Source organism: Drosophila pseudoobscura, chromosome 4 (assembly GCF_009870125.1).
Source record: "Drosophila pseudoobscura strain MV-25-SWS-2005 chromosome 4, UCI_Dpse_MV25, whole genome shotgun sequence".
Classification (NCBI taxonomy): Eukaryota; Metazoa; Arthropoda; class Insecta; order Diptera; family Drosophilidae; genus Drosophila; species Drosophila pseudoobscura.
Window position 1 is genome coordinate 19444465 of NC_046681.1, and position 20864 is coordinate 19465328.

At 47.3% G+C, this 20864-nt stretch overlaps 5 protein-coding genes across 6 annotated transcripts in view; 2 read left to right on the forward strand and 3 right to left on the reverse strand.

Moving 5' to 3' along the window:
• LOC4817005 (intersectin-2) overlaps positions 1–20864 on the forward strand; it is a 36236-nt gene that overhangs the window by 8591 nt on the left and 6781 nt on the right. Inside the window, exons 1-2 of one of the 2 annotated variants that reach the window (XM_001356432.4) lie at positions 13179–13361; positions 13420–13508. The exons of the other annotated variant lie outside the window; for it this stretch is intronic. Of the exons in view, the coding sequence (XP_001356468.3) occupies positions 13302–13361; positions 13420–13508 (149 nt within the window). The 5' untranslated portion in view covers positions 13179–13301. Of the gene's footprint in view, positions 1–13178; positions 13362–13419; positions 13509–20864 lie in introns of those variants that run through there. 2 annotated transcript variants of the gene reach the window in all.
• Positions 131–1070, reverse strand: LOC6902829 (adult cuticle protein 1-like). Its single transcript, XM_002132529.3, has 2 exons — positions 992–1070; positions 131–929 (listed from the first exon to the last, which is right to left on the reverse strand). Exons 1-2 carry the CDS (start codon positions 995–997, stop codon positions 525–527), a joined length of 411 nt encoding a protein of 136 aa, XP_002132565.2. The 5' UTR covers positions 998–1070; the 3' UTR covers positions 131–524.
• Positions 3011–4235, reverse strand: LOC4816919 (adult cuticle protein 1). Its single transcript, XM_001356429.3, has 2 exons — positions 4125–4235; positions 3011–4044 (listed from the first exon to the last, which is right to left on the reverse strand). The coding sequence occupies exons 1-2, from the start codon at positions 4128–4130 to the stop codon at positions 3604–3606; spliced, it is 447 nt and encodes a 148-aa protein (XP_001356465.1). The 5' UTR covers positions 4131–4235; the 3' UTR covers positions 3011–3603.
• ATPsynGL (ATP synthase, subunit G-like) lies at positions 7145–7757 on the forward strand. The gene is made up of 2 exons (XM_001356431.4): positions 7145–7298; positions 7357–7757. The coding sequence occupies exons 1-2, from the start codon at positions 7259–7261 to the stop codon at positions 7629–7631; spliced, it is 315 nt and encodes a 104-aa protein (XP_001356467.1). The 5' UTR covers positions 7145–7258; the 3' UTR covers positions 7632–7757.
• Positions 11180–12017, reverse strand: LOC4817432 (adult cuticle protein 1). The gene is made up of 2 exons (XM_001356430.4): positions 11911–12017; positions 11180–11843 (listed from the first exon to the last, which is right to left on the reverse strand). Exons 1-2 carry the CDS (start codon positions 11914–11916, stop codon positions 11469–11471), a joined length of 381 nt encoding a protein of 126 aa, XP_001356466.2. The 5' UTR covers positions 11917–12017; the 3' UTR covers positions 11180–11468.

A 20864-nucleotide genomic window follows, 5' to 3' on the forward strand; every position in this document is an offset into this window, starting at 1 on the left:
GTCTTAATTATTAAATATAGTAGTGGGATCTTTAGAATACTTTGGCGAATCTTCAATCAACCGATCGTAGATCCTTTTCATACTGTTCTCCAATCTCTAGGGTCTCTTCCCAAATAAATCACATTTCGAGTTGGTTACATTTTCTTTATTTGCAAAATTTCAAACATTTCCCCAGGGAATGATCGTGGCATTCCTTCAAAGGAAAGTCCTTCTGCCTAGTTTTCACAGGAATGCTTGGAAACTGTATTCGAAATAAATAAAGAGCGCAAGGGACACAGCCAGTGTTGGCCGGTGCTTGGGTCGAAAGGGAATTTTGATGGCTAGTTATGGTAGGGGTGGTTGAAGTTCAAGTGCTAGGTGCGAGTACCCTGTCTATATAGATCTATATACATTTATGTACAACAGTATTGGGGTTGAGCTGAGGATCCCCCGGGGAGGGAGGATCCATCAATGGCAGTTCCTTGGCATGGCGGGGCGGTCCGATCGGTGGTGGTGGATTGTAGTCCATCAGGAGATCCTCTCACTTACAGGGTTCCGGGAGCGGGGGCAGCGTTGATGGAGGCCACCGACTGGATGTGTCCGGCCAGGGGAGCGGTGTGGATGGCACCACGGGTCTGGGCCGTGTAGACACCCTCATGGGCCACGGGGCCGACCACAACAGCGGGGGAGTGGGCGGCAACGACAGCGGGGGCTGCTGGGGGCCAGGCGCCAACGGTCACGGCTGCGGGCCAGGCGGCGGCGGGATGACCCCAGGGGGCGGCGGCATGGGCCCAGGGAGCGGCAGCATGGGCCCAGGGAGAGGCGATCACAGCGGGTCCCGAGACGGCGGTGTAGGAGAGTCCGTGTCCGGCCACCTGCGAGAGCAGGGGAATCACCGACGACTGGACGCCCATGGCAAGGGCCAGAGTGAAGACAACGGCGACGGCGAACTGGAAAAGGATAGTCGGATTAGCAAAGGATTCGCCGTGTGGCAGTCCCGACCTAAACTCACTTTCATTTTGCTGCTGGTTTTGGTTTGGGTTTGGTAGCGCTCTTGTTGAACTCTTGTTCTGAACTGATCTCTGGACGGTTCTGCCGGCCAGTTTTATACCCACTTCAGGCCCCACATGGCTGACCACCAGCGCGCGCACCGGCGACAACGACAAAGGTTCATGAAAGTGAGAGTTCACACATTGTTCAGACACGGGACAGTGGTCCGCTTGCATATGCTGCCAGAGCAAATGACATGACTTACACCGATAGATCGATCTATCGTCTCAGCGATCTCACAGATCACCGCCTTGACTGAGACATTGTTTGCTCGCCCTGCGCCCGCCCGCTGCGGCCTGCCTCACTGCCTCAGAGCTGATCGTTTCCGAGAACTAGTTCTACGGATAGTTATAGAAATAGTTTCGTTCCTGTTTAGATTGCAGTGAAATATGGTTCTGGAAACCTGATTTAAAGCTACTCTCTCCACGGCCAGCACTCTCCCAAATATAGCCCTATCCTTCCTGCCATCAGATCTGGTATAAGTGTCTTTTTACCTAGAGATACAGATTTGTATCCTGATGTCGAGGGACGTATGCTTTTGCAGGAAACGTTCCGACTGGTTCCGATATAATTTCTGCAAGAACTCGAATCTTGAACCAGCTCGTGGTTCCCTCCGAGTTTTCAAGGGGAAGACCTTGGCTTGGAACCAGCTCCCATCGGAACGGACAGGGATCTGCACACCTCTGACGACTTGCACCGCCCCAGAAATGCATTCCGAGTGAGCGTTTCTATCTCTCTGAGTGGCTTTGAGTGCGCCCAACCCACTTTTAAGCTGCAGTTCCGGTAAGTTGCTTTTCACTCCATCACACCGACGCGTCGGTTTAATTACTTAATTGTTGTTTGTGTTCGATTAGCATTTCAGTATGATTTATAAGCAAATCTAATTATGGTCTGATCCATATCCTGAATGCGGCCAGCTAATAACTGATTTATGTGTCTTAAGGGCCATAACCGAGATCTGTCGTTGGTTCGGCGTGGGATTTGTCTGGGAAAACCATGAGAAAGGGGAATGGAAGGGAATTACCCATAGAAGTCCCTTTCGGATTACCTAATGGAAGTAGCCACAACATTCCCTGGGTTTTAATGGAGTGGCGTGGCAGGAACAGAGTGGGTTGGTGTCTCCAGACTTCCCACATGGCCCAGGCCCCATTAGACAATTCAATCATGCCGAAAAAAGCCTTCGATTCGGCAGTGGCGGAGGTGTTTGGAAAGCTTTAGAACTGGTTTCCATTTCCATGGATGTGGGGGCAGAGATCCGAAAGAGTTCAAGTTGAGATCTTTCGATGATAGTCTGTAATTAGCCACTGCTATAATTTGCCTCATAAGTCAATTATTTAGCTGCACTCGAAGACCAGGTGCTGACTGAAACTAAGTCTTGGTTCTGTAATTATCGTTTAAGCGTTTGCATAATTAAGCATACGCCCTGTGCTCCCAATACACTGCAGATGTAGATGTATCGTAGCTGGACAATTAACTCGATCTAATGACCATTGGCCTCCAACTTGACTACCGTTCAGCGGCTGCTGTTCTGTGTGTGCTCAAACAAATTGGGATTGCCGTAATAATAGTACACTTAAAAGACAAAGACACATTTGATCTAGACATTCTTCAGCGATCCATTCAAGGTCCAGCAGGTGCAAAAACTAAACCCCAATGAAACAGAGCCACACCCCCAGTCAAGCCAATAATTAGATTATATTAGTGTTTAGATATAATCGGGGGTGCACAGAAAGTACAGGTGCTTCAAGGTCGTAAGGGAAGTTACTAGAAGGTTTCAATGAATGAGAGACCCAGGAGAAACTAGAGACAGTCCCTGAATCTTTAAGGAAGAAACTCTAGAGCCACGGGCCGCTCCACGGGCCACAGGGTTGACATCTCCATGGAAACCTGGGTAAAAACTCAAGAATTCTTAATAACTGCTACCCCCAAAGCCCCTATATGATATTCCATACAAATTTTCGTATAAAAAACGCTGTTTGAGTTTATTTATAACGCTTTCGTCAATCTTTACATTGTTGCAGATTACTAGAGTACAGGGAATGGATATTTACAGTTTGGTCAAAGCATATCTCTTCATAAAGACACGCCAGATATGTATAGAGAGAGAGACAGATAGTGATAGATAAAGGAAAGCATATAGAAAGTACAGAGAAAAGTGGTGATGGTGGAGGAGAGTGGAGAATGGAGAGTGGAAGATGGGAAGGCATTTGAAAGATATAGTTCTCAAGTAATAAAATTAACATGCTGTCGTTTGTTGGTTTCTTGTAGTTGTTGTAATTGTTGTTGGACTTAAATTGCTGAGGGATCGCCTCAAGATCAGGATCGTGTTCGTATCGGGGGCGAAGGGGGGGGGGGACTAAGAGCGGTGTGTGCTTAACAATAGGTGTGTAGAGAGAGTTGGGGGGAAGTATCCGGTTAGAGTCGTGGAAGGTCGGTCGCTGAAGCAGATGGAGGAGATCGAAGGTGGCTCCTGGCTCCTGGCCCATCCGCCCCGTCCGCCACATCCGTTTGGCATCGGTTGGTGAGACATCATCGGTCGGTCGTGGTGGTGGTCGGCGGTGGATGGCGATTGACTTACAGGGTTCCCGGGGCGGGGGCCACGTTCACGGAGGTGGCCGAGTTGATGTGTCCGGCCAGGGGAGCGGTGTGGATGGCGCCACGGGTCTTGGCCACGTAGACACCCTCATGTCCGTGTCCAGCGGCCAGACCGGGTCCCTGGGCCAGGGCAATGCCGGGCACAGAGGCACCATGCCAGCCGGGACCGGTCAGACCCCAGGGAGCACCGGCACCAGCATGGACAGCCACGGCGGCGGGTGCACCCCAGGCGCCGTTCCAGCCACCGTTCCAGGCGCCGTTCCAGCCGCCGTTCCAGGCACCGTTCCATGGGCCGCCCCACGCACCGGCTCCATGGGCCACAGAGTTCACGTAGGAGACGCCAGGGGCGATCTGGAGTGCGTTCCACGAGGCCTCGGCTCCGATCAGGGCGCACACAAGCATGACTACGGCGGCGGCGAACTGCAGGAGGAGGGAGAATCAGGAGTCGGAGAGTCAGAAGGTGGATCCTAGGCGGGGCTCCTGCCTGGTGGGTGGCTTACCTTCATGTTGCTTTTGGGGGGGGTGTTGAAGAAGTGGTTGTTGGAGGAGAAGAAGGAAAACTTGTGTTGAATACTCAGCGAACGAGTTGATTCTGATTTCGACTACCAAATTGTGGCAACTTTTATACCAAAAGACCTGCCTGGCTTTTCCACATGGAAACCTGTGCCGCAGTCGCCGCCGCGCAGTCACAGTCACAGCCAAGAAAATGTATATCAAAAAAACGCAAACAAAACAAAAAACGAGAGACTCTGACGCCGACGCCCAAGACTGGGGCTCGTGCCGACGACCACGAGAACTGGAGTACACTTTGGATCTGTGGTGCTCCGGGTGCTCTGACGCCGGGACCTTTCACTGCCCAGCTGCGTCAATCGTCCGTCTGAGATCTGCCTTGGGTGGCGATAGCACCAATGCTCCCTCCTCTCTCCAGGTTCATGGTGGGGCCTCAGTGGCATAGGGGGCATAGGGGGCGTGGGGCATGGGGCGCTACGGTGCTGTCAATGGTTGCGCAAATTACTATAAACAAGAATTTAGAGCCGAGGGTAATACGAGCACAGATCCACACACACACACACAGCTAGTACGCGGGCTCCAGCCAATCGGGGAGCTCAATCAGCAACATGAAAATTGCCACAAACACCAAATTATACTGATAAAGCACAAACACATTTAAAAAGTCATAAGCATGTGGCCCAAAGCATTCAATTTGCAATGGCAGCAGCAGCAGGCCCCAAAGTTTGCGGCTCAGAATTCTTTGTTGCAATTATATATTTATTTTGTTGTTTTTGTTTCTGTTTCTGTCTGTCTGTCTGTCTGTCCGTCCGTCCGTGTTGCCTGCAACTCAAATGTGAGTGCTGCCGCTAGTTGGGGCATGGAATTTCCACTAGAGTCGCGTGCCTACACTGCAAAAACAATTGAATATTAGCCATTGCCCAAGGCAGGGTAAGAACTTTGCCTTTGCCTTTTACAATGACTTAATTAATGTTTAAATAAAATAACAATAACAATAACCATAACCATCGAGCAGCCGCAGCGGCAGTCAACTGTGAAATATCTTAAGTGATGGGCAATAGCGATGGTATACCTTTTCTATAGATTGATTAAACAGCAATAATTTACAGAAAACTATACATGAATGTTTGAGGTATTATGAAATGGGTTGGATTTACGTAATAACTCCTTCCTTTTACATTCTTTGGAAAAAATTAAGGCCATTTAAGAATAAGCTCCTATAAATATTTAAGACTATACCATAAAAAACAACATTTAAAAAATACGTAACAATTATTAAACATTTGTAATCTCTTCGAAATTTATCTTGAGAGCCTTTTGGTACGATAATTAAATGATTAAAAATGGTTTACAACTTTTACTTTGGATCGCTGGATCTTCAGGTGTAATCCACTCTATCAACAGGAATCAAACGCCTTGCAAAAGCTCGTATAATCATCAATTTAATCATCAATTCAATCATCAATATGATCATCAATTCTTGAAGATATCGGTGCTGCAAATACCTAATGAAAATGATATAAATATGCAGTTTGTGAATATTTTTTAAATATTTTAGGGGCATACAGCAAGTCTTATTTTTGTCTGGTACAAAATACTTATCAAAAGTTGCATTTTGTTGCACAGTGTAACATCATCATACATCTGTCAGCTCAGAAAAAACCTCAGCAATGAAAAAGGACTTCAACAATCGATAGATGCGCACCTATCGCACCTGCAGGACAGACCAGCGATGATTTGCCAAATCGATAGCTACATTCTTACCTTTTTTTAAAGACTTAAGCAAAACAAATCCCTCGAAATTAGCAATCAATCTCTAGGCCAATAAAGAGTCTTCAGGGGAAGCAAAACTATGCCAGCCCCAATGCCCAACAATGCCAGCATCAAATCGCGTAATCTCCCCCAACCAAAACCCATGGAACTTTTGCGCAGTGTTCTAAATAAACAATTAGCTTTTGCAGCTCATGCCCGGTTTTCGGTTTTCGGTTTTCGATTTTTGGTTTGCGGTGGGGCCTGCACTGCACTGCGCTGCTCCCCCAGAAATAGGAAGGCATTGCGGGGCCAACGCCCAAGAATAAATATAATCAAACGCTGTCAGCATTGGCAAACAATAAAAATGCAAAATAGCGAAACGAATTGTTGGACTACATTTCCATGTTTGGTGGGGGCTCTTAGCTCTCAGCTCTCAGCTCTTAGCTCTTAACCGAATCCAAACCATAGCAATCCCCCCATGAAATGGCAGCGCCTCAACTTGAAATTGTCATAGGAATGCAAATCAACTTTGGCCACGTTTTCGGACGAGGGTCAAAGTGTCAGAACGGCCCGAATGTGAGAGTGGAACCAAACCATTTAGAAGACAGCTGCATGGCACAAGTGACGGGCGCAAGAAACAAATTTATGAAGCATTAATCACATCTTATTAATGATTATGCATAGGGCAACGGCAACAGCACAACGGGTCTGTGTTTGGAATGTCATTCTCAATTAGTAATACGATATACTAGCACTCGTACTGGACCAATTTCCTTGGCAGAATGAGAGCCCTTCACTGGTTTAGTGGCCATTTGTGATCCATTAACATTATGGAAACCCACCCAACAACAGCCAACCCGATGATGAAATACTCTCAAGCGCCGTAGTCCCGAAGACAATGCAGGCCATCGATGTCTGGGCCAATTTGTTAGGGCGTGCTTTTGGCTCTTTGCTTTTTTCATATTCTCTCCCATGGCTATTGTCTTCCACCGGCCAGTGGGCGGGGATCTTGAGCCGCTCGCTCTACTAATAACTATCTTGTCGGTGCCGTAATGATCGGTCAGTTTATCGCCGCAAAATCGCATAATTGGCGCAGATTTCATTCGACAACTGGGCAATTATGCAAATTTAACCAAAAACACATTTGCCTGGGCATTCCTCCCCATGGGATTCGTGTGTGGCCTATCGCCTGCCATCAAAGCAGTCTATCGTTTAGCTTTCAACTGCCTGGGCATTCCTCCCCCTGGGATTCGTGTGTGGCCTATCGCCTGCCATCAAAGCAGTCTATCGTTTAGCTTTCAACTGTCTGGCAGCACTATTGTGTCGTCTTTGCTGGAACGAAACACAGAAACTGAATAAAATTCTCTCCAAGATGAGTCAATACGTTGCCAAGGCCACTGCACTCGCCAATAGTAAGTTTTCCATTCATCATAATAATATATTCTGTATTCATTGGGTATGTATTCGCAGATCTTGCTGCTTTGGCACGTCCGCAGCTGAAGGAATTCTGGAAATATGCCAAAGTGGAGCTGTCGCCGCCGTTGCCCGGCGACTTCCAGAAGCTGCAGACCGCGGCCAAGTCCACGAAGAAACTGAAGACGGATGTGAAGGGCTTGGGCGGCCGTCTCGGCCAGGTCACAGTGCGCGAGGCCTGGCTGAACATCCTGGTCACCGTCGAGGTAGTCACCTGGTTCTACATGGGCGAGGTGATCGGACGTCGCCACTTTGTGGGCTACAAGGTCTAAGCACTCCGAAATGTTTCCTCAATTCTTGCTACGTTACACAGACATGATACCCCCCTACACAGTACACAAGACACATGTTTTGCGACCAGGTGCATTCAATAAAGCAGCAGCAGGCCCCTCCCAGAATTCCGTAGAACCATGGGTACACGGGTGTACGAGTATGCTCGCTCAATGCAAATCGCCGCCGAGGTGGCATTGATCTTGCCCCTTCCTCGACTGGGGTGTACGTGTCGTGTGGCGCAGGCGTCCAAGCGGCAAAGCGTTAGCCAACGCGACATGGCACTCGTTCGGTCAAGTGGCATAAATCAGATTGACACGGTTGCACAACCGACGCCAAACAATGGACCGGGCGGCACCACGGTGCTGCCCCAAAACATAAGCATATTTCGTACGAGTATTTCTAAAGTTTGGCCCAATTTTAATGGCATTTTAATAGCAAAGCCCCGCGTTCTCCAGCCTTTTGTTGCAATCTCACTGGTCGATTGCATCATGCATCAGCCGCCACAGTCCGTGGTGCACAGAGCCAGGTCCTTATCACAGTCCAGACCCGGTTGCCGCCCACTTTTCCGGCGAGATTAATGCGAATTCCATATTAAAATCGCATAAACAGAATAAAACTAATTATGGTGAATGGCGGTGGGGCCCGCGACGGGGCTAGGAAATCAATGTTAGCCACGCTTGAATTCAATTTGGCCCCCGGCCGACTGTTGCTGCTGCCAATTGTTGCTACAACTGCAAACAAGCGCTGACCGGGCCAGCGGGGCGGTGTGGCACGGTGGCACGGTGGCACGGTGGCAGTCCAACGAATTTGGTTGCAGCAGCATTTCCACCCACTCCGCCAACACCTTTGGCGTGTTACCCATTATTTAATTTGGTTTTCATACTCTACTCAAGAGTGAAGACTGAAGGGTACCTCTGTACCCCTGGTAGCCCTTTGTTATACAACACTGGCAGGTGCATAGGCATAGGAATTCTGACAGCACTGGTTTGGGAATGGGAAAACTTTAAAAGAAAGTCTTCAAAGGCTAAAGATGCGCTTTAATGCCCTGAATATGTGATAAAGAACTCTTGTACAGCTAAAGGAAGGCACGCTTTCCAGCACTGGTTCAGGAAAGCTTTGAATAGAATAGGGATTTGAAATGTTGAATGTTCAAATGTGCATCTGAAAGCCCTAAAAGGGAGTTTTGAATGTGGAACGGATGTAAATCTTAGCTCCAAAAGGCTGAAAGTACAGTACCCTGCTGAAGCAACGCTTTGCAACACTAAAGGGGAAGCAGAAAGTCAGTTCTCTTTCCAGCACTGATCAATTAAAGTGTTGGAAGGCTATCTAGGAGCCAAGAGCAATTCCCCGTCGACTATTCCAGCAACTTTTATCCGTTTTAATTTCTAGACGATTTAAGTTAATTTAATTAACGTAGACACACACAGGCAATCACACTCGACTCCGTTGCGAGGAATTTTCGAGTGGTCGGCCGTTCGGTCGATGTGGCCTCCGAAGTGCAATTGTTACCATTTTTTGGGACTGTGCTCTGTGCTGATGATGCAATGGCCAATCGCAGACGTAATCGATTGAAAACCGTTGGTTTACGATCAAGATCTGGGGGCAATTAATCCAGATACAATTAGTATGCTAAGGCATCGGTTAATGGTCATTAGGCGAAGCCAATAATTAACCACTTACGCGGTCGCGGCTGTCACTAAATCGTAGTCACAACTGTCACAACTAACAGAGATAGCTCTAGTGCCCGCAGAATGGTCAATTGAACAAGTTCTATGGGCCAGGTTAGTAGTGTGTTTATGACGTTAGCAAGTGGCTGCTTCCAGTTCCAGGCGGTTCATGCAACACGAGATACGAGTGCTTGTCTCTCTGTTTCTGTGGCGTATATTTGGTTACAGGTTGTTACTATATTTAGGCCAGCAGCCAACCAGCCAACCAGTTGTGGGTGCGGATAAGAAAGCTGTACACCAGACTGTACACCAGGGCTATTACGAAATACTTTTTGCTGGCATTCGGTCATGTCTTGCGAGTCCAGCAAATGGCTTACCGACTCCCACTGGCAGGTCTGGCAGCCATATGTTCTCGTGGTCTCGTGGTCTCGGTTCTGTTGCGAATGAATCACTTCGCTTAAAGCCCCGATCCGATCCGATCCTTTATTGGTCTACTGACCTTATTCAATGACTCATCGCCCACACACGCAACGCAGCAAAAAGCGGTATGAGATAATACCCCACAAAAAGGGGTTTTAGTGGGCCAACTTGAACTCGATTCCATGCGTGCTGCGTGCCAAAAAACCAGAAACCAAGAAACCAAGAAAATGCGACTACGAATGCGTTTTGCTCAAGTGCGTTGCCGTCCGTTGAACCTGTCGAGCAGGAAGCCCACAGACCGCAGACCGCAGACAGAGCAGTGCGTAAACTTGAACTTGCCACCAGAGATGGAGGAGGAGGAGGAGGAGGCAGTTGCAGTGGCTGCGTCATGCGTCTTGCATTTACACGCACGCAGCTAAGAGCAGCAGGGTGGGGCCAGGGGCCGCCGATCGAGTAAGAAACAAAAGTGAATGGTGGCTGGGGCTGGGGACCAGATTTATGGCCAATTGCTATGGGGCTTGGCTGCCGACACGACACCGAACAACAGCGGCAAAAAAGCTGCTGTTTGCTGTTTGTCTCCCCCTCTGATGGCGTCTGTTGTACCCTCCATCCACGGGCTATTAGAGCTCTGATTAGCCGTTGGTAATGCTGAGATTTTGGTGCCAAAAGTTCTGCAAGGGTATCAAAAGTGTCGACCCTCCAAAGTGCCAAATTCCTCGCTTGTTTTTACCCCCACGATTGACACTTTTATTGAATGCTCAGAGCACTTTTTGGCTTATCATTATTTTGGTCAATTCGAAGTCTTGGGCTGCGGAAACGGGAACGAAAAGCACTAAAGCGGGGCTCTTAAGAGCCCACAGTGGGCGTTGAGGCGGATCTGAACTGCAACTGCATTTGCATAGACACATTACTTAACCGGGGTCTGTGCTCTGTCCTCCGTGCTCTGTCGCCGTCTTGGCCATATCTAGTTGTGGCTTTTGTTACCGTCTATTACGCGCCACATTTTCTATTAATAATTGCAAGTGCGAGTGTGCGGCGATCAAGGCAAACCGCCCCCTGCTCCAGTTTATCGGGTACTCGTACCCGTACTCTCGGTACTCTCGATTTCAGTTTTGTTGGTCTCTGGTCTCTGGTCTCTGGGGTCTCCAACCAGTTGGCAACAATGTAGTCCAGCTGCCTGGGCTTGTCTTTGGCTGCTTTTCCAGAGAGCGGCTTTGTCAACGCCCCTGCTTTGGGTCTGGTTCAAAGTAGCTTGCTGATCGATGCTGGATCGAGGCGGCCCCGGAATTGATTAATTGCTGGCATCGGTAATCGGTAATCGTCAATCTATCGAGATTCGTTTTGAGAGCTATTTGCAGAGACTTCAAGACTTTGAAGGCGTGGGAGCAGGGAATATGGATAGAACTGGGATCGAAAGGTGAACCCTAAGAAATCCCCTTCAAAAAATCACCTTTCCCTCATTTGTTTTGATAACAGTTTTTTATTCAAAGAAACAATTTTTTCAGATGATAACATAAGAGAAAATAAAGCAGAAATGGATAGGAAGGACTCAGAGATTGACTTAGATTTGCTGAAGAAAGTTTTGTGAGGAGTGCGTGAGGTCCGCGGCAGATGGCAAGTGGAAAAACCTTTGGGAAACTAAAACCAAACATGACTTGAAGATAGAGACAGAGAGACGGCGCGACAGAGACAATCGCTGGCAAGGTCAAGGGGGATCGTTTATCCAGGGGGTTCCGTTTCAGTGGATGATTACCAGGTGCCTGGTGCGGGCTCCAGGTTGACGGAGGCCGCCGACTGCGAGTGTCCGGGCAGGGGTGCCACGTGGACGGCGCCACGGGTCTTGGCCACATAGCTGGCAGGGGGGGCAGCCACTGCGACCACAGCGGGCGGATGGGCGGCCACAATGGTGGCATGGGCTGGGGCCGACTGGATGAGCACGGGTCCAGCTGGGGACAGGACCAGGGGCACGGCAGCGGGCACAGCAGAGGCCTGGATGGCCACCGAACCGGCAACGGCGGGTCCGGCACCCACCAGCACATGGCCGCCATGGATGCTGGTCAGCAGCGGCACCACAGAGCTGTTGACTCCATAGGCCAGGGCGAACAAGACTACGACAACGGCGAACTGGAAGCGAGAGAGAGAGGGAGAGTTAATTCCTGGCTGGTTGTAGGGAGAAGTGCGAATATCCTACCTTCATGTTGGCTTCTGGTGATCTAAGCGACGATTGAAACGTTACTAACTGACATCTGCCGGTGGTCACGGCGTTTTTATAGCTCTAACGACCGAGAGCGAGAGATCCATAATACCATTTAGCATATAAGGCCAGTTCTCGGTATGTTTGCTGCACTAATGCGGAAACTGGCCAGTGGCCCCTGGAGAACAAACAAACTCGATTCTGCTCATGGCCAGGGCAAAGAGATCTCCGAGCCCATGGGCCATAGACACCGTTCAAGTGCGGCGACAATTAGCCACGTCGGTTGACAAGATACCAACCGGACAAGACACATTTGATTCGGCCAATCAATTGAAACCGGCGCAAACAACAGCCCCCCAAACCCCCAGCCTCCACCCCACATGTCTGTAATATCTCCCCTAACAACAATGGATGGGCGAACCACTCACTCACTCACTCACTCGCACAGTACAGTACAGTACAGTACACAGTCGAACACTCGGCTGTCCATTAAAATTTCATCAGCTGAATATAATTATATTCAGTTCAATAAGTCTGCCCTGAAATTAATGCCCCAGCCGCCGCCAGGCGTTGGACCGAACCATTTTGGTCTCGATCGATGCAGATATATGTATAAGTACTATATAGATACATATACCGATTTGCATATCGCTAATGCAGCCAATGCGGGGGCTATGCTCGCGGCTGTGGGATAGAGTGGTGCCTAAAATGAGACTGGAAAAGTATTGGGATGCAACAAAAACCATGGAGTGGTGGGTTTTCCTTCGATCTAACAAAGGTTTTCGAAGAGGGTCTCTCTTAACAGAGCCTAAGAGTCCGAGAAATGCCTATATCTGAGATCTAGGTACAAGAAAACCTTGAAAACAGATCCAAAAGATAGTTTTATTGACAGACATTCTTCTTGTACGTCTTCTACATAATATATTTGAATTGAAATAAGGTTTTTATGCAAAGCTTTTGATGGAAAAATATATTTATTCTCACTAGTAAGACTTTCAAAACTCCATAGACTAAGACTACTATTCTATTACTATTATATGCTTACCCAGATCCCAGGACTAGCTAGAACTTATAGCTCTGTGGAAGAAATCTTTAGATGGAGAGCTAGCCTCTGACGAGCCAATAATCGATCCATAAATAATCTTTCTTTCGTATTCCGAATGCTGAAAACTTCATCCATCGATCCATATATGTAGAACATTTTGTGGTTGAATAATATATCGGAAATAATTCCATTTCATGGTCCCCTTTCAGTCAACTGTCAGTCCGACAAGTTGGCAAACACACAAAATCATCAGTCCTGCAATATAACATATAAAATATTTCCCCCAAAACAGAAAACCACATAAACCAAAAAAGGTAGAAAGAATACCCGGAAGCGCGGCAGAATGGCTCGTCTGGTGTTCTCCGACAAAGATCACAGTGCCTACGATCCCAAAAAGTACAAAGTGAGTTGGAGCCCTGACAAAAAGTGGGAACAATCGACTGATATGGCCGTATACCTAGGTGGTGCACAAGAACCACTGGCGTCAGGTTAGTCTGCTGCTGCAGCCATCGCACAAGAAGTGGTGGGAGGATCCCGATGTCATTGTTGCGTGAGTACAGACCATTGAATCGCTCTCAGCCACAAACACACGACACGTGTGCCAGCTCCCATTGCCGTCGAGTGGTCGTTTCGCTCTGACACCGATTGGCGCCAGTGAAGGAACCACCGCTGCCGCTGCCACTGCCATTCAATTAAGATTCTTTGCCACAGCCATGCTCATAATATTTTATTGCATCCATCAGAGTGTCAGGCGCAAGAGCCACACCCAGAAATATTTCCATGGCAATTATCGTGGCCCCCACTCTCTCGTGGGAAATACTTACACTCGATTGCATCACATTGTCTGATAAGACTATCTCTGGTTCTCTCACGTTTCCTCAATGCGCTTCCTAAAACTTAAAACTTGCCAAAATTCGCTCCTTTTGGAGCACCATTCCTCTGGCAGCCCCGTTCCTCGAGTGGAGGTCGCTAATTTCCGGACCAAGTTTAGTCACGCGATGCTAACGAAGAATTTGATAGATGCCTCAGTGCCTCCTCCAATGCAAATGAACACCAGCCCGGGGGGGTTTGGAGGAGCAAGTGCAGCCATCGGCTGTCGGCAAAACTTTTCCAAGTAATTGGGGAACAAGTGATGGAAAAGGGAAATTGGCTTTGGTTTTTGCTCACTGGGTCGTCGGTTCACTCGAGTTTCGCGGCTTGTCTTTGGGGGGTGGGGGCTGTGTTCTCTGTGGTGTCAATGTTCATGGAATCCTCCTTCAAGGTTAAGGAAAGTGTGAATGGAATAAGAAACTATTAGTTACAGTGGGTGTTCTTGACTTTTTCCTGTTCTTAATGGAATAAACTTTGAATAGCCTTTCGTTATTTTTATCTTCCAAAGTATCTCTAAGCTTGAAACACGAACTTTTTTAGGCCTCATTCGTAGGTCGATGTGGAACACATTCTCTAAGGAGGATATACTCATTTGGATTGTCGTGGAAGCAGCCTTTTAGCACTTCCGTTCCGTCCTTATTCATTCGTTTTGCATCCCTGCCACCTGCCCTCGTGCGTCAACCCCTGACTCACTTGCTTAGCTCGCCCATCGGATCGACGACAACCCGAAACTTTTCTATATGAAAAACGATAGTTTCTTCCGCTGAGAAATTCTCTGCCATTTGCTAAAGATAACCCCTAAAACAGTCAACAGATAAAGTAGCTTCTAAGTATCTCCATAGAACCCCCTATAATAAGCAGATTTTTATCCATAAACATGTTTCTGTTGATCAGTCAGAACCCATACTCAAAAGACTGAATGTATAATCGATCAGTCAACCTTTTGTCCTTCAGTAATACTCATACAACTTCTTAGCCCTCTACTTGCTACCATTCCTTGGCCATAACTCTTTGCCATATCGATAGATAAAATGTCTTCCCTTGTCTATAAAAACACCCATCAATCTAAAGTTTATGGCCCGAAGAAGGGGGCAAGGACAAACTTTCGTCTAAGTTGCGTATCCCACAATGGATCGGAATATAATAGAACCGAGAACGGGGTAATGTGCTCTATTCTTTCGGGGCCCCCCGGCCCCGAGCCGACACTTTGCGTGTTCAATAAAAAGGGAAATCAAAGTGAAGCGAATGAAGCGGAAAACGGTGTCAGTACGGGGACAGCGAAGAAAGTACTTAAGCGGCGCGTCACTCAATCAGAATGATATTATTTTTAATGGCGCAAAATGGATACAATAAACACCCGAGTACGAACGCGTGGCTGCCACGCAACGGACACGGACACGGGCACGGGTACGGATACAGCAGATACACGGATAACGCCACCCAGCGCCGATCGGCTGGGGTCTCACATGAAGTTCGGTCGTCGGAGGCTTCGCACGCCACAGTATAGTCGTATAGTAGTCCCATCAAAATAGAAGCAGGATGAGGACGAAGTTTTAAATGCACAACGCCGAAGGAAACTTAATTACATTTCAATTTGTGCTACCCAAGACAACTGACGTGAACCGTACACCTGGACGTCGTGGGACGTTGGGACGTTGCTAAACAAACTGTTCCGCATATGTCACTCACAGGCGCTCGGGCCGGAGGAATCGGGGGGGCGACTGTTGCTCGCTCAGAGTCGCTGGAATGGGCCCCACCGCCGCCAGGCAAGCGCTGTGCCACCGTGACGATGCTCCTGGCCCAGCGCATAGCACGCAACGCTTGCTGGTCAGTCGACGACGAGCCCTGCTACAGTGCGAACAAGATGAACGTGTGGCAGACACTCGAGTATCTGTCCGGGCTGAGCCTCCGGAAGCGCTACAATTACGAGGGCTATGCGGACACCCAGAATATCCTGCGCACTCTCACGCCCTCCTGGCGACGCGACAGCTTCGCGGAGAAGGCCAAGGCCGAGGAGGTGGCGGCCGCCAGCGCCACAGCGGCCAAGTACCCCGACGATCGCTCCACCAGCGGCATGGCCATCATTGCGGATACACCTGTACCCAGAACCAGTGTCCAGTCGAGCGATAACCTTCCTCTGAGATCCGGTTCGAAGCCTTCGAGCGGACTTCGCCGCAAGCATCGCAGTAGAACCAAAAAACGCCATGGCCCGAGCTTGGATCCCGAGTACGCTTTGTCAGCGGAGGACCTGGAGGATCTGGTCAAGTGCACGTAAGGACTATACGGTGTTTGCTAGAGAAAGTGGGGTATATTGTGGAGAAGGTTTAAATTAGTTAAACGACTGAGTTCCATATATCTTGACCAGTACCTACTGGATTCGTTTTTGGAAGCAAAGATTATATGAGTAATGAGATATGTATTTATAATCGCGTCTTTAACAATACTCCGTTTCAAATTTGTTCATCTCGGGGACCTGTGTTGAATGCTCTTGTTCTTCCGATTCTCCTGCTATAAAAAGATTTTTTATAGTGTTCAGAATAAAAACTGAATTTTAAAAGCTTAGTATAAAGGTGATATGGCCAGAGATATGGATTAAATTACAGGGATTTGATTTGATAATACATATTTGTATATTCATAAGTATTTCCATCTGTAAGCGCGCAGGATTTTAGTGCTAAATCCATCTTTACACCTTCCATTTTCTATATAATGAAAATTAAGAATAACAGAGACAAGTTGGATATATTCTCCACACTTCATAGTTTCTCTAGAGGATGAATCTTTGCCTTTCAAAGTGCCAATAATTTTTTTGAGTGTACCGCAGAAAAAGTATTTTCAAAAGCTTAGCGGGGACAAACACCCGCGCGTATTCCTTTTAATGTTTAGCAAAGACACAAACCCACTCGTAAAGTGTTTTTGGAGGTAGAGGAGGATTGATAGATGGGCACCTAGTTGTGCCCTTTAACTAGAACTTTGGAAGGAAAATAGTTCAACAAAGACTAGAGATATCAGATTTCCAGAATTTAATAAATTCATAATGTGATTTGACTAAGAAACATGTAGTAAATGACACTCCAATGGAATATAGCAGTTTTGTAGGAAAGAGGAAGCTGCAGTTGCACGCATTGCCTCCCAGAAGACCCCCTAAGTTAACGCACAAAACAGACATAAAGTGGAGCTCACTGTGGAGTATCCTATGAAGCCACAAAGGACCCAAAAACGAGGAGATGAAAGTGCTTAAAACGAAGAAAAACGAAGCGAAACGGAACAATCAAAGTTATTTGTTGAAATGTCAGCGGAAACCTTTTCGCAATGTCGGAAGACGGAAGACGTTGCAATTAAAGTTTTTGGGGGGCAAAGATGCCTCAAAATTGCACAGTGGCATGGACCGGAAATAACAGGGCGCTGCCAACAAATACGAGACGAGTTTCGGAAAGTGGCTGCCATCGTTGTTGCACGTTGCAATGCCAGTGTCAGAGCGAAGGAGGTACCGTACCCACCTCTAACCAATGGAATCCCCGAGCTCGATACAAAGTGTTTGCTCAATTTCCGCGCTCCGAGTCGATTAGAGGAAATTATTGTATGTCTTGTTCGCATGAAAGACGGCCCTAAAGCGAAATTGTTATCTGGTTTCAGCGGTAATGTGAGACTCCCTTCCGAGTCCAGGCCCGTGCCATTCTCTTGCGGGGGAAACTTTAAGTCGCCGATTTCGTGCTCACAAAAACTAAACACACACACACACACACACATGCAGATACTGTGACAAGGAAAAACGAGTTCTAACGGTGAAATAAACACCGACAGTTGTTGGCCATAAACCAAAGGCAACAGCAAAAGCGAAAGGGAGTATGGGAAATGGTTAGTACGAGGAGCTGATTTCCAGTCCTGCGGCATAGAAATAGAGTTGTCACCTGCAGACCTACAGGCTGGAAAACCTTCGAAACTTTTCGGCGATTTCATTGCACTGAACGAAAGAGGGAAGGATCTTCCAAAGGTGGAGACAATAACTAGAGGAAACTCTTTGAATGTAGAAAGGTACGTTGCAATGGATAAGGTTCTTTGAGGATTTTCATAATTAAAGCTCTAGAAAATCCTATGGAAGAGGTATTTAGAATACATTTGTGGAAGGATAGGTTGACAAGAACAAAGACATTAGGAAAACAAACACTGAAAAGGAATAAAAACCGCCTGTGATTAATTTGAGGTTTCCCATCAGCTTCTGTACCTCTCTCTCCCTCTTCTCACAGCAACACCAGCCGTTATATCTCGTTCCCCTTCGACAGGGAGGGGATACGATACACCTCCTGTAGAGCTGTGCACCTAATTCGATATTTGATAGAGGATATCTAATTTTTCTGATTTTTGTTAGATTGCAAAAATTTAAATGAAAGGTTAGACCATCTTTGAATCCTCTTCCTCACTAAAACGAGCGACAAATACTCTGTAGAAGAGACAAGCGGTCTTCTTTTTCTCTTATTATCCAAAAATACCTTCATGTACTGGTTCATTCACCCCAGGGTTGGTGCCTTCAAGTTCCCATTGCACCATTAATGGTGGATTTTTTTGAAATATCACCTCCTGTCTGGCTAAACCCCATGCCTACTAAAAATGAGCTCTCTTTGCTAACAGTTGACATCTCCATCAATCCTTTAAAGCCTGTGGACTTCCTTTAGAGTCCACAAATCTTTCGCCAGTGTATGTGGTCGTACAATGGGGAACTTGTTGACACACTGCGTCGTATACTTTGTCATTATATTGACATGGTGTCATGTCATTACGCCTAGCATTAAACGCTTTACGCTGGGTGCCCGCACAACAACATGCGATGGGACTACCACCAGGACAATGCCAGAACTGGAAAGGCAATGCCAGGACTGAAATCGCTGTAATGCTGACTGAAACGCGAAACCATGCGGCATGAGAGGGCGAAACGATGGCGGCGACGCCGACAGCAAAAGTAAAAGTAAAAGTGAAGCATAGTGGGAGCTGGCGTCTGCCACTCGACGCCACACACATGTGTGCCACGAGCGGCACCAAAACCAGGAATCCCAGTCAAAGGTCGTCCCATTCGCCGGTCGCCTTTGTTCCGTGAAAGTTCCGCCAAGTTCCTCCCGCATAAGCCAGTCGTCCCGTGTCGAATCCCCGTGGAAAAATGAGTGACTAACGAGCCAGTGCCTCCTTGAGGCCAAAGATGACCAAAGATGTCCACGAAATCGAAGAAGAAACGCATACGAAAACACTCGCACTTGAGGGAGATCCAGATCGAGGAGGATTTCCTCATTGACTTTGTGCAGTGCAATCTGGAGCCGGAGTCGAGGTAAATCCCGCGACAAAGGATCTCCCACGAGAGAATCACATTTCAATATTCCACCCACTGCGCCTCTTCGGCACTCAGCATCCTGGGGATATTTATTGTCGCTTCACTACGTGGGGCAATTATCAATTTTAATGGCAAAATGGCGAATGGCAAAGGGCATAAATGTCAGGCTCTTCGGCAAATTTATGCACGTCCCAGGCATTAATTAGCGTTGCACACACTTGCAGGGCATCCTGCCAAACGAAGGAAGTTCTCCTGTTCCCAAGTTTTATAGTTCCCTTTCAATTAGCCAATGACAACGATGACGAAGAGCCAGGCTGTAAACTAATATGGTTCCATTTCCCTCACAAAAGGCCAAAGAAAAGAGTCGCTAATTAAGTCATAAATGTCATCGATGCGATGGAGACCAGCCTCTTCTTTTCTGTCACTTTGCAATGGAGTCTTGGATGGCTAGAAATTTCCTTGAGAGGAAATATATAAGAAATAAGAGCAGTGGAAGAATGGAGGGCTATAGGGATTTATATATAAAAGGGAACACCCCAGATGTTTCAAGAGATCTTAAATAAGACTGTCCCTAAATGAATATCAGAAGAGAAGCTGCAAAATAGCTCGAGACAAAATCTTCTCAAATAAGATAGTTTTCTAATATGATGGTTGTATTATAAAGGTACTTCAGAGGTTCCTGAGTACACAACACACCCCAAAAAAGCTAAACAAAATAAAAACCGGAATAAAATACCGACTTAAACTAAAGGATAGTACTTCAAAGCCGGGAACTGTTCCTTAAAGAAGACAAGATTCTTATCAATTTATACTTTTCTATCAAAAGTACTATAGATGTTCTTAAATCTCACGGAAATAGTACCCAAATATGGTAGGAAAACCAATAGAAACCAATAGACTATACAATTCTTCTGAAATGTCCTCAAATGTTAGGGAATCTAAGTAGTAGGGAAGGAAGGAGAGACCCTTTAGCTAAAAGTACATCTGGCAAGCGGTCTCTCTATTCATTCATTATACCCCTGAAGAGAGTATTCACTTGGGGAACCCTATACCTTTCCAGAACCCTTTCCGTTACCAAGAGTCCCCTGTTATAGCCAATTTTGATATCTTCTGTGCATGAAAAACCGATCGAATACACAAAAAACAAGTACATAAAGTGCGTAAGATTTACTATGGAAATGGATATTGCTGAAACCCAAAGGGCCCACAGCTACAGCTATAACCATGCATAAATCCCATATTTTTTATGGTTTGCCTGCGACAGAGCGGAATATGGCCACAAATGGCTAAGGGAAAATACGTATTGGCGGTTAACCCATTCAGTGAACATTCAGTGAACACTCACAGAACGACAGCCCACGCATTGCACTCTCGGCCCAACTCCTGCGCAAATGGTGTAATAATCATAGAAACGGAGGCGAAGTTGCAAGGCGAATCGGAGGGCCATAAATCATGGCCCACCTGTGCGAGCATTCGTGACAGGAAGAGCGGATGCGGCGACGATGAGCAGTGCAAATGTCATGGGAGTTGCACTCGCGTTAGGTTACGCGGAAGTTGCAATAAAAACGGGCCACCCACGAGGTGGATATCTCCTGTAGGTAGTACTTCCGTTCATCAAGTCGTGGAAGGAAGGCCTGGGCAGGCCATAAATCGAAGCTCGTAAGAGCAGGGGTTTCGTTCTTGTAGGCCACACAGACATGACAGATTGGTTCCTCT

Bases quoted from the DNA above. Each gene is read 5' to 3' on its own strand.
- ATPsynGL (XM_001356431.4), top strand. From the start codon at position 7,259: ATGAGTCAATACGTTGCCAAGGCCACTGCACTCGCCAATA. The intron at 7,299-7,356 runs GTAAGTTTTCCA...ATGTATTCGCAG, and splicing joins GGCCACTGCACTCGCCAATA to ATCTTGCTGCTTTGGCACGT.